Source organism: Ruditapes philippinarum, unplaced genomic scaffold (genome assembly GCF_026571515.1).
Source record: "Ruditapes philippinarum isolate M1 unplaced genomic scaffold, ASM2657151v2 ctg2555_1_1_1_1, whole genome shotgun sequence".
NCBI lineage: Eukaryota > Metazoa > Mollusca > Bivalvia > Venerida > Veneridae > Ruditapes > Ruditapes philippinarum.
In genome coordinates, this window is record NW_026853749.1 from 112,751 (window position 1) to 131,214 (window position 18,464).

General features: G+C 33.7%; 1 protein-coding gene across 1 annotated transcript in view; it reads left to right on the plus strand.

Moving 5' to 3' along the window:
* The window catches only part of LOC132737715 (KICSTOR complex protein SZT2-like), a 118,531-nt gene that overhangs the window by 60,277 nt on the left and 39,790 nt on the right, over nucleotides 1-18,464 (plus strand). The window contains exons 25-37 of the mRNA XM_060725043.1: nucleotides 1,027-1,964; nucleotides 2,211-2,349; nucleotides 2,861-3,119; nucleotides 4,572-4,791; nucleotides 8,511-8,565; nucleotides 8,979-9,239; nucleotides 9,540-9,750; nucleotides 9,923-10,001; nucleotides 11,866-12,057; nucleotides 12,991-14,167; nucleotides 14,986-15,154; nucleotides 16,727-16,826; nucleotides 18,289-18,421. Coding sequence (XP_060581026.1) covers nucleotides 1,027-1,964; nucleotides 2,211-2,349; nucleotides 2,861-3,119; nucleotides 4,572-4,791; nucleotides 8,511-8,565; nucleotides 8,979-9,239; nucleotides 9,540-9,750; nucleotides 9,923-10,001; nucleotides 11,866-12,057; nucleotides 12,991-14,167; nucleotides 14,986-15,154; nucleotides 16,727-16,826; nucleotides 18,289-18,421 — 3,933 coding nt within the window. The remainder of the gene's footprint in view (nucleotides 1-1,026; nucleotides 1,965-2,210; nucleotides 2,350-2,860; nucleotides 3,120-4,571; nucleotides 4,792-8,510; nucleotides 8,566-8,978; nucleotides 9,240-9,539; nucleotides 9,751-9,922; nucleotides 10,002-11,865; nucleotides 12,058-12,990; nucleotides 14,168-14,985; nucleotides 15,155-16,726; nucleotides 16,827-18,288; nucleotides 18,422-18,464) is intronic.

An 18,464-nucleotide genomic window follows, 5' to 3' on the forward strand; every position in this document is an offset into this window, starting at 1 on the left:
TTTGATTGTCCACCTTCTTTGAAATAGTAGTGCCTAATGTATTTTCTGTGAAGTAGTCCTACCCAACTTGCTCTTCCATGATATTCCAGTTAGTAAATTTGCCCAATTCTGAATTTTCTTTGTATTAATCTAGCATATGGTAAACTTAACATGAATGGTGAAATATGGTATTTTGTGAAAGTTTGTTGGTAATGCAATTTCTTTTTATGCCCCCTCAAAGTGGGGGGCATATAGCGTTGCACTTGTCTGTCCGTCCGTATGTCAGTCCGTATGTCCCGAAATCTTGTGAACGCAACTCCTCTTAAACCGGATGGCAGATTTTGCTTAAACTTCCAGGGATGAACAACCTTAATGTGTAGATGGTAGTAAAGGAAGGAATTTTTGCTGCGACCAAATTTAACAGAATTATGGCCCTTTGTTGATTTTTTCACCATGTGCCATATAGAAATTTTGTGAACGCAACTACTCTTAAACCAGATGGCAGATTTTGCTTAAACTTCCAGGGATGAACAACCTTAATGTGTTAATGGTAGTAAAGGAAGGAATTTTCGCTGCGACCAAATTTAACAGAATTATATCCCTTTGTTGATTTTTTCACTATATACTATGTAGAAATTTTGTGAACGCAACTCCTCTTAAACCGGATGGCAGATTTTGCTTAAACTTCCAGGGATGAACAACCTTAATGTGTAGATGGTAGTAAAGGAAGGAATTTTCGCTGCGACCAAATTTAACAGAATTATGGCCCTTTGTTGATTTTTTCACTATATACCATATATATGTTGTCAGTGGGGGCATCCGTGTCCCTTTGGACACAGTTCTAGTTAATTCTGAAATGATTAAGATCAAGGTAATAATTTTGAGGATATTAGCTACTTTTTATTTTCAAAACAAATATGATTGTAAGCAGAAAATCTGAACTTTACATATAAGTATATATTGATATATTAAATCAGACAAAGTATCATTTTACAAAATTGTACTTTTATTATTTCGCTTATAGTTTGCATCATTGTTTTGTTTTAGGAAGCAAAACAGGAAGTGGAGAGTTTGGCAGGGAGGCTAATGATCTGTTATATAACCTCCTTATTGAAGAGTTATCTGGCAGTTATCACAGACAGGTCCATCTTTCACAAGGACAAAGCTGTCACCTCTTACAACATATACTCTCAAGAGATAGATCAACTGAAACTTACCCATTCCCTTTTAAAATTGAAAAACTGATCTCATTGGCTAAAGAAAATAAATCTGACAAATCCAACCAATCAAAGTCTCAGACAACAAATTCAAAATCAAATGTCAGTCATTCACAAGCCAACTCTGTTTCCCAAGGAGCCAAAAAAGATAGTGCAGGTGTTTCCAAGCCTGATAAAGTTCCAGAATGGAAATGCTTCATTAAAGGTGGTGATGCTAGCTCTCTTACACTAACTTTTATTCCTGCTTCCTTTAAGGATGTAATACTTCTAAATGAATCAAATAAAGATTCAGATTCTGCAGAGGGCGACATCAAGACTGAACCAGTTAGTGACCAAACCAGCAAGACTGATAAAAAGGGTGATAAAAATTGTAAACCTTTGGATAAAGTTGGAGAGGGCAGTGATGAACTAGGTAGTAAAACGGAAGAAAATGCTCAAATACCAAAAGATTCAAGTGCAATAGACAGTAGTGTAGATGCAGGTCACAAAGATGAAAAAAGTGAAACAGTTAATACTCAACCAGAAGAGATTATTGATCCAAAAGTTGATGAGATAAATAACAAAAAGACCCTCATTGTTCCAGTTTATATATATGACTGTATAGTTCACAATGTGTTACAGTCCCTTATTAATCCCTGGGACTATCAGGCCCCTGCTGACATTTACCAGGATATGACCTTTGACCCAGTCAGTGAGCAGAATGAGCAAAGTGGGTTGTCTAGCCCAAGATCTCTGAAAAGAGTGTCATTTAGTGTAGAAAGTTTTAAAGTAAGTATGTCAACTGTTTACATGCATGGAATTCTTGAATAACTTGCTTTCAATGCAGAAATGCTGTTTTGTTTAGGAGTGTAAATATTTTTGTGGTTCTAAATTAAAATGAACCTGTTTGGATTTGCTTCTTAAATTTTTAGTAACTTCATAAGGCATCTATTTTCAGAATTGTGAAAATATTCTATTCAATAGTAAGTTGATTGAGATATATTTTTTTAACTGTGTTTCAATGTTTTACAAAAGGATGACCTTGAACCAGCTTGGAGGTTATCATGGAGGTCACAGGAGAGAAGGTCAACAGAGGGATCATGTGACGGAGGGGAAAACCTGTGGCAGCAGTGTTCATCATTGTCAGAAACATTCTATAACTGCTATGTTAAAGGTGTGTGATTATCTGAGTTCATCTAATATTCTTTTCTCCCATTGTTTAATTTTCAACATATTTTGTCTCCTTTTCCCAATAAAATTATGATGTTCTTTGCCTCTTTTTCCATTATTATATACTTTTTCATACTTGAACAAAACAGCATTTATGACAAAACTGTCATGTTCAATAATGCAAGTATTCCTTTGACTTTTAAATAATCTTGACCCTTGAAGTCAAAATTAACATTTTCATAGAATTGGTCATAAAATTATGGGATAAATTTTGTTCATACTTTGATTAAGCAACACCAGCATGTTGATTTATACTTTAAGTATGACCTTTAAATGAAATTGACTGCCAAATGCTGCTTCTCAAATGTGTTCCATTTTGGAAGTAAGAAAAGGCAGTACAAGGTCCTGCTTGCTGTGGCACTTGTTTATAATTCTGTTTCTTTAAAAATTGCAACTCACTGACTGGCCTGATTGAATTATTTTTTTTTTATAAAGTGATTCTGTTTTATTTCTAGGTGTGTTTCAAAGCTTGCAGAAAAGTTTTACCATTGACAGCCAAGATGTTGATGCAGCCATAAATAATATCTGTGAAGAGGCCCTACCCTTAGAGAGTAACATGACAACATTTCTACATGCATCATGTTGTCACTTCCAGCACCTCGTAAATGAGGCCCGAAAAGATCAGGAGAGACTTAATGATCAAAGTTCTGCAGTGATAGACGATGTTAAACCTCACTCTGTCAGGTTTATGGATATACTTGATGATACTGATGGGTTGGTACTCTTACAAATTGACATTATCACCGTGTAACTTTTATATTTATTTTAAGATAATTCTTAACTTGGAACTGTTATATCACATAAAAAGTTTTATTTTGAGGAATATTTTATTAGATGTATCTTTGGCACACTATCCTTATTTATCTGTAATGGATGATTTGAATTGATCTCTGATGAATCTGTCTTAAAGTAACATAATGGCATGTTTAGGTGCAAGTTGCAGTATTACTATGTACTGTTCTAATGAGTATAATGGAATGAGTATACATGAACATTTGTAAATACCATTTTATATTTGGTCAACACAACTTGCTTTTAGCTTGTGTGTGGTTGTTCTTTATTCTTGGTTTGATCCTTGGCCGAGAGGTAATATTTTGGTGACAATGGATCTTGGACATTGTGTCTTACGGTCATTTTGGATAAATAGTTGTCACTTGCCCATCCCAGAGGTCATATGTTTTCCAATTATACTTAAAAAAATCATCATCTGAAACTGCAAAGGCAAGAGCATAGTTTTTAGCTCGACTATTCGATAAGAATAAGTAGAGCTATTGCAGTCACCCGAGCGTCGGCGTCGGCGTAACCACTTATGTTAAAGTTTTTGTAATAGTTCAAATATTTTTTAAGTCCATTGACATATGGCTTTGAAACTTTGCACACTTGTTCACCATCATGACCCCAACCTGTAGACAGGAGGAGGTAACTCTATCAAGCATTTTGACAGAATTATGCCCCTTTTTCGACTTAGAATTTACGTTAAAGTTTTTGTAATAGTTCAAATATTTTCAAAGTCCATTGACATATGGCTTTGAAACTTTGCACACTTGTTCACCATCATGACCCCAACCTGTAGACAGGAGGAGGTAACTCTATCAAGCATTTTGACAGAATTATGCCCCTTTTTCGACTTAGAATTTACGTTAAAGTTTTTGTAATAGTTCAAATATTTTCAAAGTCCATTGACATATGGCTTTGAAACTTTGCACACTTGTTCACCATCATGACCCCAACCTGTAGACAGGAGGAGGTAACTCTATCAAGCATTTTGACAGAATTATGCCCCTTTTTTGACATAGAATTTACGTTAAAGTTTTTGTAATAGTTCAAATATTTTCAGTGTCCATTGACATATGGCTTTGAAACTTTGCACACTTGTTCACCATCATGACCCCAACCTGTAAACAGGAGGAGGTAACTGTATCAAGCATTTTTTTTACTATCAAGCACTAAGAATAGTCGAGCGTTGCTGTCCTACCGACAGCTCTTGTTTTACATGAAATATTGTCTTGTGGATATCTACCAAGGTTTTTAAATTATAGCCCTAGGGTTATACATATAGTTGGTCATTACATGTATACTATTGCTGTGGCATTGCATTTCACTGATTCAGTCTTGCATTATATTGCCTTAAAATCGTGATAATGAAATAGATATTTATTTTTACAGAGATGCACAAAGTGATCAAATGAAAATACCATCAGTACTTGAGTTACCTAAAGTGACGTTGACATTAGATCTATCATTACTTCACCTAGAGCTACCTTGTGAGCCATTAAAAGACCTTCACCAGCTGATCAAGGACAAATTCCTTGATACTGTACAGAAATGGTTCCGACAGGTTCCATCTAGTCGTGACTACTATTTCTATTGTCCAGAAGCTGCTCAGGTTTGTAATGACCTACATGTATATCTGTTGTAAAAATATATATTCATTTCTGCTCCATGACACTATAGGTACTGACACCTCTGAAGAAATTTAAAAATCTTTTATGTTTTTGCTATAATTTGTTAAATTACTTTACTCACAGTATTAGATACTGAAGATCTTTAGACAAACATATATTTATCTGCATTTTGCATTCTGTATTTGTTGTTTTTATATAAGAATCTGGCAACTTTTCTGACAATTTCATTTGGCTGTAGGACAACATAAGGCATGCTTACTTGAATGCTTTCCCATAATGCTCTCCTTGCTGAGATAACTGGAATAGTTATACAATGACCTAGTTATAAACTCAGTTGTATAATTATTCTAAAACTCCTTCTAACTTACAAAATTTCAATCAGAACTATAAAACAAATCAAATCTTTGTGTATGTTCTCCATAAAGCTACATATATATTTAACCAAGTACATTATGTACTTTATCTTTAATTCATAAGGATGCTAATTTTCTGTTGATATCTACACATTTGGGTAAATCATATTTGTGGTTAATCATCTATTAAACCAAGATAAATGAGAACAATAATTTTAAATCACTAGTCACAGGCATGGCTTGAGGAAAGAAACTACATATTACAATGTTATTGAGACATTATATATCGTCGGTGGGCTTCGAAAAGGCCTTATCTGCAAAAGTGCTACTTTTCAGGAGATGGAAAAAACCGTTTAGTTTTGGCATGGAAACACATACAGAAATGAAATTAACAGATAAAAATGAACATTTAAATTCATTTTAAATACATTTAATTTGGTTATGATAAACCCTACTGTTTCATAATAAATACCCATACGTCCTTTTCACATGGCAAAAATAGCCAAATAGGGGTCTCAAATGGCCTTATAAGGCCCTTTCGCACACGTTAACATACTCTTGTTAGGTTCATAATGGCATTAAGAGACACATTACCAGTACTATTCATCAATGTTCCTATAGAAATTCAAGAATTTTGGGAATAAAGTGTTATTATGTTTTAATACGACAAGAAATATTAAAAATGAAACAAAAAACTACAAACATTCCGAAACATAAAACCTTTTAATATGTAGTCAATTTGGCTTCACCAATAAAAGTATACTGCCCAAACAACCAATATTACCTTTTCTATTATTTACCATACAGATAAAAAAAACATCAATCCTAATACCAAGTTCTTAAGTTCTAAGAGCTTCATGCCTTCAGATAAGCAAAACATTTTAAAAAAATGTAAAACGATTTGAAGGAAAGTATAATGATTTAAGTAAAAATTTACATTTTTTTGGTCGATTAATTACTGTTTTACATTTTTATTACAAAATTTTATTACATGACTAACACAGTAGGTGCTACCTTTTCATATTTTGTTCTCTATTTGATATGTAAAGTGCTGTTTGAACTTTGTTTCATTTTGTTGTTGTTAACTTCACAGTATTTTAACATTTCAAAAACATTTCAAAATTTTAGTGAAAATAACCATGAATCTGGATATATACTGTCAATTAAAAACAAAACATTTCGTAAAATAAGCATTTAGCATTTTTCTCATCATAACTCTCTATATAATAAACAGTCATGTTATTAATATGCTGCTACATGACATACAAAAAAGTATTAAGCAAACACTAGAAGTGTCACATCAAAAGCACCAAGTCATATTGTTCTAACAAGTATTTCCCTGTCTAATGGTTTCATACGATATCGTAAAGTTCTTCAAGAAATCATGCCTATTGTTATTTAACCTCATATAGGTAACTCGGGCGAGCAGTTTTAAAACATTGAGCATCCGTGGCCGTTGTTTTCAAAGCACTTTCCCTCACCACTATGGGTTCGAATCCTGACAGAGACTTTGGATTATTTCATGTGAGGAAGCTATCCAGATAGCTTAAGGAACGTCTGTGGTTCTATTTAGGTACCCGTTCGTGCCTGAAATAATGAACGGAATGGCAACTGAAGTCTTCTTCAATCAGTAAAGCTGGGACGTCACCATATATGACCTATACTGTGTCGGTGTGACATAAAACCCAATCAAACAAACATAGTTAACAAGAGAATATATAAGTGTGATTTTAAGTTTTCGTTCAATTTGACTATAAACTACGCCCACCTCAATCTGAGCCTGGCCTTATTGTATAAGCTTCTGTGTTATATTTGCAAGTCTTTACTAAGAATTTCTAAGTGTCACTTTTTGGTATTGGTAGCAACACCTGTAAATCTATATCACTATTTCTTTTACTTTATTGTCTTCAGTCAAGATGTTCTCTAAGAATTTTTTTAAAGAAAACCATGATACTTTTTGCATTGTTCACATAATGTTCCGGTTTCTCTATTTCAAATGAGTTTACAGTAGATTGACGACCTTGGCCATTTACTGGACTTTGAAAGAAGAAATAGTGTAGTCAAATGTCCTTCTCTGTCGCATTTAGACTGAAGTCAAACAGACACGTAAGATAAAACCGCAAGCCCTTTCCCTACGGTTTGAGCCACACGAGATCACTGAAGTCTTTCAAAAATAGGATTTCTGGCAGAAGTTGTTCTCATCTTTTGTAAATAGATTACATATTATTGTCATCACTTTGCAGTTGTTACGAATCAAATAGTCCAATAATTGAAAATATTGAACATTTATCAAGATAGTGGTCATCAGACACCTGTAATAACGTAAAATGGTATAGAAAACAATTTAATGATTATAAAATGAACGTAGCAACCATCTTACATAACATCCAAGTTAAGTCTGATGATTATCAGTATGTGCCTGGTCTTTAAATAACTCTTAATTATAATCTTAATGAGAATCCTTACAAAATAAATAATTGCAAATCTGTGTGGTATTAAGACAATTAAATAATTATTTATTTATTTATTTATTTATTTATTTCAATTTACAAGTAGTTGCATATTTATTTATGTAAATATTACCTTTTTAAAGAACACTATATGTTATTTCTCCGAGAAAATAAATGTCTACCAGTCTTGGGTGTGATTGTAATCTTTAAACTTGCTGAAAATATAAATAAAAGTGATGTATGAAAATAGGGAACATAAATATTGTCTTACAAAATATATAAGAAAATGCCTTATAAGACAAACCTTACCAAAAAATTAGCATGCGAAAATGCCCTATTACTTATAAAAGTTATTTTAACAGCTTTAATGTAGCTCAGATTTATCAGTTTGATACAGTTTGGTGTAAAGAATGAAACTAAAATCTAAAGTTTAATAAAAACAAGTTAAAAATAGTTTTCTTAGCATAAAATTTAACCTAGCCGACAAGCGTTGTATGTGAAATCCCCATTGTCCAATGTATTGATGATTTTATTTATCATATAACTACATACTATACGAAACACATCATTATTTCCACTGTCAAAAAGAAAAAGCATACCTGATCTTTGAAACTTTCATAAGAAAATCCGAGTTTTCTCCGTTTTTACTTTCTAATTTCACTCCTAAAAATTATCGGGCATTTTCGCGGAACAAATTTTTCATCCAAAAATTATACGTCTTTTTCTCACATGGCAATAAATTCACTTTCCGATTGGCTATCTAAACGGGTGTTTTCGCACAATGCGCGCCTCGGTTTGTTTGTCAAGAAAATGACCTAAAACGATTTTCGCAAAAATTGAGATAGGGCCTTTTCGAAGCCCACCGACGATATACATGTATATGTGTCATTATTTCAGAGTGAAGGAGAATTGTCAGATGAAAGGGAGACAACTACGTCAGAAGCTGTTCATGGTAACATTGTTTTATTCATTGCTGAACTTGTTGAGTGTATACTTCATAATGCAGAAAGGTTAAAATAATGCAGGCATTGTACAAAAGTAACACACCAATTGTACATATCTATCATGCATTATCGGATACACACTATGTACATGTCCACTTTACTTTTCCGAGGGCTTTTCTAAATAAGCATGTTTGTGCTCTCATTGTTTTTCTTTCAAGTACAAGGGTTACAATAATCTTAATGTTTCATGTTTAAGTAGATTAATGTAAATAAAGTACATGCAGTTCATTTGAATTCTAAGTTTGGTTTCACATGTATAAATCTAAACACATGTAAGTAAGAAACTGAAAAAAAAAAAAAATATGATCTCAAATATTTAGAATATCTTTTTGACAAAACTGTAATGCTCTTGTGTGCATAGGAGCAGCGGTTGGCACAATGCCAGAATCTGATGGTAACATGGCAATGGACAGACTCAGTCTGGCCATGAGAAGTGACAGGATCTCTAACACCTCTGTACTAGATTCCGAGGAGTCTATGGAAGATGATGCCATCCTTGACCTTGACATTACCCAGGATGATCGAAGTGACCAGTCTCCATTGTTTATAAACTTTACATGTACAGTGAAAAGTCGTCTGCAACAGTACAGTTTGTCACTGCGTAACATTGCTGTTTGTATTGGTATGTTGTTTATTCAGTTATGAACATGTATATTCCATTTGACTGATTTATTATGCTTTTCCTTTAAAGTGTACAAAGCTGTATATCGTCACCTTAGTGCAGTAACAGGTAAATTCCTTTAAATTTGATAGAAGTTAGCCAGTTATTGCACTAAGGTGACAATATATGCTGTCTGGATAGTAAAAGTATTGTTAATGTTGTGATTAAAATGATTACAGAATACCTGAAATGCAAGAAATTTGTTGGTATATTTAATTAAAAGCTCATGGGACTTGCATGAAATCATCATTCCTTTTGTAGGAGAACTTTCAACAATACTGGAAAAGTTTTCTGAGGTTGAGCTCAGTGACCTCAAGATAACCTTTGATCTTAATTGTTTGACCTTGCCCTGTGACCTTGAAGTAGCATCACCAAAGAAACCGTCAATGTTAAGAATGTTATCAAACACTAGCGCAACATTCGGGTCATCGTCAGGCTCAGAAGTTGAAGACAGGGGAAGTGAATCTATGATGTAAGTTAAACAGTTGTCTTAACAGCTTTGAACTTTAATACACTGGACTTTATTATATAGAAATGTATATGTATGTTTTTCATATGTCTGTTTTGAACTTTTCTTGTTTTCAGTCATATATTTTCAAGTTAGAGAATGAATTTATATAATTGTTTTTGTCTGAAAATTACAGTGATATGAATCATTTGAAGGACCCAATAAATCATCTACCACAGAGACAACATGATGCTGTCACCAAATGTATGGAGGAGGTATAAATACTTCTGTCATGTTATATAGTTATGATTTATTTGTACATCATAGTATATTTATGTTTAACTAAGATTTGTTTTCTTTTCATAGATTGATTGCCAGTCTTAAAGTTTTATTTCGGTTTGGTCCCAAAATTTATTATGCCCCCCCCCCTTCAAAGAAGAGGGGGTATATTGTTTTGCTAATGTCGGTCTGTCTGTCGGTCTGTCCGTCGGTAGACCACATGGTTTCCGCTGATTATCTTGAAAAGTATTTATCACAAAGTCTTCATATTTCACATAGTGATTGGTCATAACTAGTAGATGACCCCTATTGATTTTGGGGTCACTAGGTCAAAGGTCAAGGTCACATGGGCCTTAAATGTCAAAATGGTTTCCGCTGATTATCTTGAAAAGTATTCATCACAAAGTCTTCATATTTCACATAGTGATTGGTCATAACTAGTAGATGACCCCTATTGATTTTGGGGTCACTAGGTCAAAGGTCAAGGTCACAGGGGCCTTGAATGTCAAAATGGTTTCCGCTGATTATCTTGAAAAGTATTCATCACAAAGTCTTCATATTTCACATAGTGATTGGTCATAACTAGTAGATGACCCCTATTGATTTTGGGGTCACTAGGTCAAAGGTCAAGGTCACAGGGGCCTTAAATGTCAAAATGGTTTCCGCTGATTATCTTGAAAAGTATTCATCACAAAGTCTTCATATTTCACATAGTGATTGGTCATAACTAGTAGATGACCCCTATTGATTTTGGGGTCACTAGGTCAAAGGTCAAGGTCACAGGGGCCTTAAATGTCAAAAGGGTTTCCGCTGATTATCTTGAAAAGTATTCATCACAAAGTCTTCATATTTCACCTAGTTATTGGTCATAAGTAGTAGATGACCTCTATTGATTTAGGGGTCATTAGGTCAAAGGTAAATGTCACATGGGCCTTAAATGTCAAAATGGTTTCCGTTGATTTTTCCATAATTGAACACTTCCATGTACCCATTTTTGGCAAGTTTCTGTAATAAAATTACCAATTATGTGAGTCAATGGCTAGAAAGGGGGGGGGGGGTATATGTGTCGTTCGACATTCTTGTTTCTATTCAGTCCCAAAGTTTTATTTCTATTCAGTCTCAAAGTTTTATTTCTATTCAGTCTCAAAGTTTTATTTCTATTCAGTCTCAAAGTTTTATTTATATTCAGTCTCAAAGTTTTATTTCTATTCAGTCCCAAAGTTTTATTTCTAATTTCTATTCAGTCTCAAAGTTTTATTTCTATTCAGCCCTAAAGTTTTATTTCTATTCAGTCTCAAAGTTTTATTTCTATTCAGTCTCAAAGTTTAATTTCTTTTCAGTCTCAAAGTTTAATTTCTATTCAGCAACAAAGTTTTATTTCTATTCAGTCTCAAAGTTTTATTTCTATTCAGTCTCAAAGTTTTATTTATATTCAGTCCCAAAGTTTTATTTCTATTCAGTCTTAAAGTTTTATTTCTATTCAGTCTCAAAGTTTTATTTCTATTCAGTCTCAAAGCTTTATTTCTATTCAGCAACAAAGTTTTATTTCTATTCAGTCTCAAAATTTTAGTTCTATTCAGCAACAAAGTTTTATATCTATTTAGTCCCAATGTTTTATTTCTTTTCAGTCCCAAAGTTCTATATCTATTCAGTCCTAAGGTTTTATTTCTATTCAGCAACAAAGTTTTATTTCTATTCAGTCCTAAGGTTTTATTTTATATATTCAGGCCCAAGGTTTTAATTATATTCAGTCGATTGTTCTGAAATTTAATTTCTATTGATAGATTGATAATCAGTACAAAAGTTTCATTTCTGTTTATAGTTTAAGTCAACAATGTAAAGTTTGATTTCTATTCATAGATTGAGTGGCTGTTACATGATGAGATTGTATCAAATTTGAGACACATATCGCCTATCACAACTGATGCCCTTAACTTTGTTGCCAAACATATACAGTGTACTAGTGGATTAGGCAAGGCTAATGTCAGTGTAGAAACTGTACCTTTACAGTTTGTGTTTGGATCAGAACAAAGCAATGAAAAATTTACAGAGGTATCTTCACAAAATATTGAGCTGTTTGTTGTTCTATCATTTACCTATATGGTCGAAGAATGATGGTCAGATTTGTCAGTACATGAGTAAGTCAGCTTGGCCTAGTAGAAACTTTGCATGGGTCAGCTCAGCCAATTTATATACTTCTTGTTTTAGTATTGGTAACTCATCATTTTTTATTTCATTGACTATTTTATTGACTACATATTCATACTAAATAGAGCCTTATAATGTTTACCAAAATGACTTCCATGGTGTACAAAAATAAGTACTAATATATAAGAATATGTTTATTGGTAAAGAATTTCTAGGTTATGCTTATATAATTTGAACTTAAGTAAAGGTTATAGAAGATTTTTAAGAATAACAAGAAGAAAAGATTTTTTATTCATATACTTGAATTTGATATATTTATCAAAAACTTAAATGTTTTTCAATATTGTGCCATGTTGATATATTTTGAGTTGACCTATACCAAGTTGACCTTTGCCAAGATGACCTTTGCCACCTTTGCCTGGTAGACCCAATTGCAGGTTGACCAATCAGCAATGGCAGGTTGACCAATGTTGAGTTGGCATTATTACTACTGTGTTTATACTTTACCAGGCAGAAGATACATACTATTGATCTAGTAAAAATAATTTGTTATAAAGGGGTTTTAATCAAACAACAGTGTTTTCAATCTGATATTTTCATCTGTTGAAATTATAAAAAATGATTTAATAGAAGAAACAAGGATCTTATAGATTAAATAGATACTAGATAGTCTGTTCATAGAGGCAACAAAATATTATAGAATATCTACATGGTATTATATACTGTAAACAATAAGCTCAATGTGGAAAAAGGTACTTTTTCAATAATCATTTTAACTTAATGTATTCCATTGTTTTAAAGAAGAATTTTAATTGATTGATATTTTATACTAATTAGGAATTCCAAAAGATGTCATTCAAGAATTACCAGTTAAACAAAGAGGATGAGTGGTACTATTTGTCCAAGAAGCGTATTAATGCTTTCACCTATGTTAATGCATCAGTACTTAGTTCTGCTCTTGTAGAATTAAGTCAGTGGAGTGGAAAACAAGGCTCCTCTACTAAAGTTTGCTCTCCAAGCTCTGTGTCGGAACTTACTGACACAAAATCAGCTAAAAATCTGTCCCCTCTCAGTGTTAATGCTAAAGAGAAAAGTTTTGATATTGGTGGAGAACATGTAGGCTGTTCTAGTCCTTTGACAGTAAAATCTGATGGATACATTGCATCAGAAGTAAAAAGACACAGTCTAGAGTCTAATCTAAGTTTAGAGAAGAGAACATCAACAGAAGGTCTCAACTTGGAAAATGTTAGTTTAATTAACAGACGGAAAAGTAAGGAGTTAGTGTTGAAAATGATACAAAGTAGCAAGGATAATATGTCAGATAGGGAGAAAACACAAGTTAGTTGTGAACAGGCCGGAAAAGTGGAGGAGAAAGCAGATTCCTCTGCTGCAGATAGTTTGACTAACCTTAAACAAGACACTGAAACTCAACAAAAGAGTGATGGCTCTAAAATTGCTGATGAGAGCTCACAGAATCCTAGTAATCTTTTACAAACGGAAGGAAAATCAGTTGTTTCTCCAACTTCATCATCAGTGTTTGATTCACCTACTACAGGAAGTATTTCATTTTCTGTGTCTGGGACAGGAAGTCATGTGACCTCTGCTGTCCAATCACCTGTTATATCTGATATTTCTATACAGCTGACAAAGACCGATGGTCGTTGTGAACCATTCAGAACGTCTCCAGAAAGAACTTGTGCCATGGAAAACATGTTAGATGATGAATTTGACAGAACAGATTTGGAGAATGAAGCTGTGTTAAAAAGGTGCTCTAGTTTTGCTGGTTTCAGATCACAAGAACCATGTGTTCCCACAAAACAGGACTCTGAGATCGAATCTCAGGGTCCTTCGCCAATGAAAGCTCAACAACACTCTCTCATTGGACCTCAGGGACGGGCTCGTCACTGCTCGGCCCCTGTATCAGGTCAGGGAACACCTAGGAGTAAAGTATCAGCGTTACCATATACCCCATCTTGTATATCATCAAGGGGCTCATTTACAGAAGATGGTGCATGTAAGTATAGCTGTATCTACGCAAAATCTTTCATTCTTTTAAATATTCCAATGTTATTTCTTTAAAAGCTTATTTCTTCTTCTTATACACCTGTTGTTAAAAAAATATGGGACGAACAATGAGATCACCCATTGCTTCATCCAGGCAGTTCTCAGTTTTTATCAAGAGCATAATTATGTTCTTAATATATGTACAGAGAAATAGGTAACTACTGGTTAGTCTTCCAGGAAAGCTAGTAAGATTGATCAACAATTGAGATATGAGTGTTAAAGCCAAATAACTTAAGTGCAGTACCTAAGAACTATAACTTCTCTTTTTATTTTTGAGTTACTGCCATAGTAAGTTTGGGCTAAATTTTTGACTCGCTAAGACAGTGGAAATTTTTGTGTGTGTTCTTCCTCTAAATTAGTATTTTATTGCAAATTGACTTTCTTAGTGTAAGTAAAACAGTAAATTTGTCAGCATATAACTGTTAACATACTTGTAACTTTCTTTGTTTTACCTATCATTTTATTATGTTTATTACACTTTCTACAATACTAGTTAAATGTTTCACTATATATGAGCCGCATCACGACAAAACCAACGTAATGCCTTTGTGACCAGCATGGATCCAGACCAGCCTGCGCATCCGCGCATTCTGATCAGGATCCATGCTGTTTGCTATCAGTTTCTCTACTTGTAATAGTGTTTGTAAGCGAACAGCATGGATCCTAATCAGACTGCGCGGATGCGCAGGCTGGTCTGGATCCATGCTGGTCGCAAATGAACTATGTTGGTTTTGTCGTGACGCGGCTCATATGTATTATGTTGTGTAGCATATGATGGAGATATGAGTGAGATGGACGACAGTGCCACCATGTTCAGTGAGAGCGGGGTCATCACACGTCTTATGCCCAACTTCTGGCTCATTATGCATATAAACTTTAATGCTGTAGATATCAACAACATTGAAATGAACACTGTTGATATACTCTTCCAACACAGGTTACTCTTTATATTCATTTATTAATAATCTTTTTTCTGATAAAGAAGAATCTAATCTCTTTAAATTTGTAAAACAGAAATTTTGCAGTATTTTTTTTCTATTTTCTGTCATGTGTACTAAAAAGCACTTTAGGATAAAACTAATAAATGAAAATTGGGAGCAGTTGCCCATCGGTTAAGGTGTCTGCCTCTCAACCAGAGATCATGGGTTCGAGTCTGAATTGGGTTATGACCATCTTTCTTCATATGACACCAGGACTAGTTGGTTTCAGGATGATTAATATAAGTTGCAACAATTTTTTTCGCAATTGAGCTTAATATGTTTAAGCCAATAAATGAAAAACCTGTCATCACAAGTCACTCTTGTAATGTCTGGTTTGAATTATTGCCATTCAAATTTTCTAATCTTCAATGACAATTATTCAACAAAGATCTCCTTTCAAAACTTATCTGAAGAGTGGTGTTTGGATACGGGTTTGGCTGTATTAAAGTTGAAAATCATTCTTAAAAAATTGTGAAGATTTTTAGCTCGACTATTTGCAGAATAATCGAGCTAATGCAGTCACCCATTTGTCGGCGTCCCTGTGGTTAAGTTTTTGCATGTTAGCTGGTATCTCCATAACTACTGAAGGGAATGGATTGAAACTTCACACACTTGTTCCCTGTGATTATCTAAGATGTTTGGCACAAGTCCAATAACTCTGATTTGATTTTTTACATAATTATGCCCCTTTTTCGACTTAGAAATTCTTGGTTAAGTTTTTGCGTGTAAGCTGGTATCTCCATAACTACTGAAGGGAATGGATTGAAACTTCACACACTTGTTCCCTGAGATTATCTAAGATGATTGGCACAAGTCCCATAACTCTGATTTGCTTTTTTGCATAATTATGCCCCTTTTTCAACTTAGAAATTCTTGGTTAAGTTTTTGCGTTTAAGCTGGTATCTCCATAACTACTGAAGGGAATGGATTGAAACTTCACAAACTTGTTCCCTGTGATTATCTAAGATGATTGGCACAAGTCCCATAACTCTGATTTGCTTTTTACATAATTATGCCCCTTTTTCGACTTAGAAATTCTTGGTTAAGTTTTTGCGTGTAAGCTGGTATCTCCATAACTACTGAAGGGAATGGATTGAAACTTCACACACTTGTTCCCTGTGATTATCTAAGATGATTGGCACAAGTCCCATAACTCTGATTTGCTTTTTTGCATAATTATGCCCCTTTTTTGACTTAGAAATTCTAGGTAAATTTTTGCTTGTTAGACGGTATCTCCATAACTACTGAAGGGTTTGTACCTTTTCGGACAATTTTATGTATTCATATAGGTAAGCATTATTATACTCAATGAAACACCCTTGTGACAACTTTTCGAATAGTCGAGCGTTACTGTCCTCCGACAGTTCTTGTTGCATATGTAATTCTTACTAGATTTTTGAATATATACAAATTTATGTATTATGTTTTAGTTTCCTCCTTGTATATTTTATGTATTATGTTTTAGGTGTCAGGTTTATATACTTAAACATCTGAAATTTTAACATAATAAACTGTACTGTGAATTACAGGGAGACAGGTAAAGAAACTAATGAAGAGACATTGGAGTTACGGAATCTTCTAACACAAGTAAAGACTAACGTAGAAACAACTTGTCGCAGAGTTAATCAGGTAGGTCTCTGATATATATGTATATTTCATTATTCCTAATGTTTGTTGCTCACAAAATCTTTTTATCCTTACAGTTATTGTTTCTTTATTCCTTAAAGCAAAAAAGAAAGTGAGTTAATTCTAAAGTTAGAGAGTGGTAGAAAGAAAATACGAAACTCATTGTTTGCTGCAAGTTTATTCATACGTGTCATCAAATGGAAAGTTGTCTGTCATCTCACTTATAAATTGTTGTCATAGCAACTTCATTAACCGTTTAAATGGGTTTCAAGGCCAAATATCAATGAGGCTGAAAGTAGATTAATTTACTTTACCTCATACCGCTATTATTTATTGAACAATTTCATAGGAATTTACCATATATGCAGCTCTCTTGGTTGAACTCAAGTCCTGGGAGTCATAACATGTTACAGGTTAAATGTTTCATGGTCACTTACATTCCTTTATTCATCAATTGATAAGATATTTGATTTTAATGTTTCTTCAGATATTTGGTTTGTAGATTACTTTGATGGACTTCTTTCCTTGTTGATAATGTCAATGCTACTGAGACAAAAAAGTCATTTTTCTCCATCTTATAATTATACAATGTTTAATAGCTGTTTGAGATCATTGTCAGGGAACATGAATCTGAAAATAGATGATGATGATGACACATTTGTGAGGAATCATTATATGACACTGATTTTCTTTTTATTTGTCTACTTATAACAGAGTCAGTAGTTTCATTCTACAGTTCTTGTGTGATTTGTTGTTATTCTACCTGTATAGCAACTATGATGATTACACATTTGCTAGCAATCATATGTCTTTGATATCATTTAATTTGTATACTTTTTAGCTCGACTATTCGATAAGAATAAGTAGAGCTATTGTAGTCACCCGAGCGTCGGCGTCGGCGTAACCACTTATGTTAAAGTTTTTGTAATAGTTCAAATATTTTCAAAGTCCATTGACATATGGCTTTGAAACTTTGCACACTTGTTCACCATCATGACCCCAACCTGTAGACAGGAGGAGGTAACTCTATCAAGCATTTTGACAGAATTATGCCCCTTTTTCGACTTAGAATTTACGTTAAAGTTTTTGTAATAGTTCAAATATTTTCAAAGTCCATTGACATATGGCTTTGAAACTTTGCCCACTTGTTCACCATCATGACCCTAACCTGTAGACAGGAGGAGGTAACTCTATCAAGCATTTTGACAGAATTATGCCCCTTTTTCGACTTAGAATTTACTTTAAAGTTTTTGTAATAGTTCAAATATTTTCAAAGTCCATTGACATATGGCTTTGAAACTTTGCACACTTGTTCACCATCATGACCCCAACCTGTAGACAGGAGGAGGTAACTGTATCAAGCATTTTTTTTTTACTATCAAGCACTAAGAATAGTCGAGCGTTGCTGTCCTACCGACAGCTCTTGTTATCATTCTACAATCATTTATTCTATGTTATAATATAGCAACTGTTGTTGAATGACCTGTATGAGACTCGTATGTGTCATAATCTACTGGTGGATGCTGCCGAGGAGGAAGTCTCCTGGAAACTTGATAGTGATAACAGGATCAAACCTATACACCCCAATAATCCCAGCAGTAAGTCACATATTATTATCATGACAATGTTTTACCAATACTT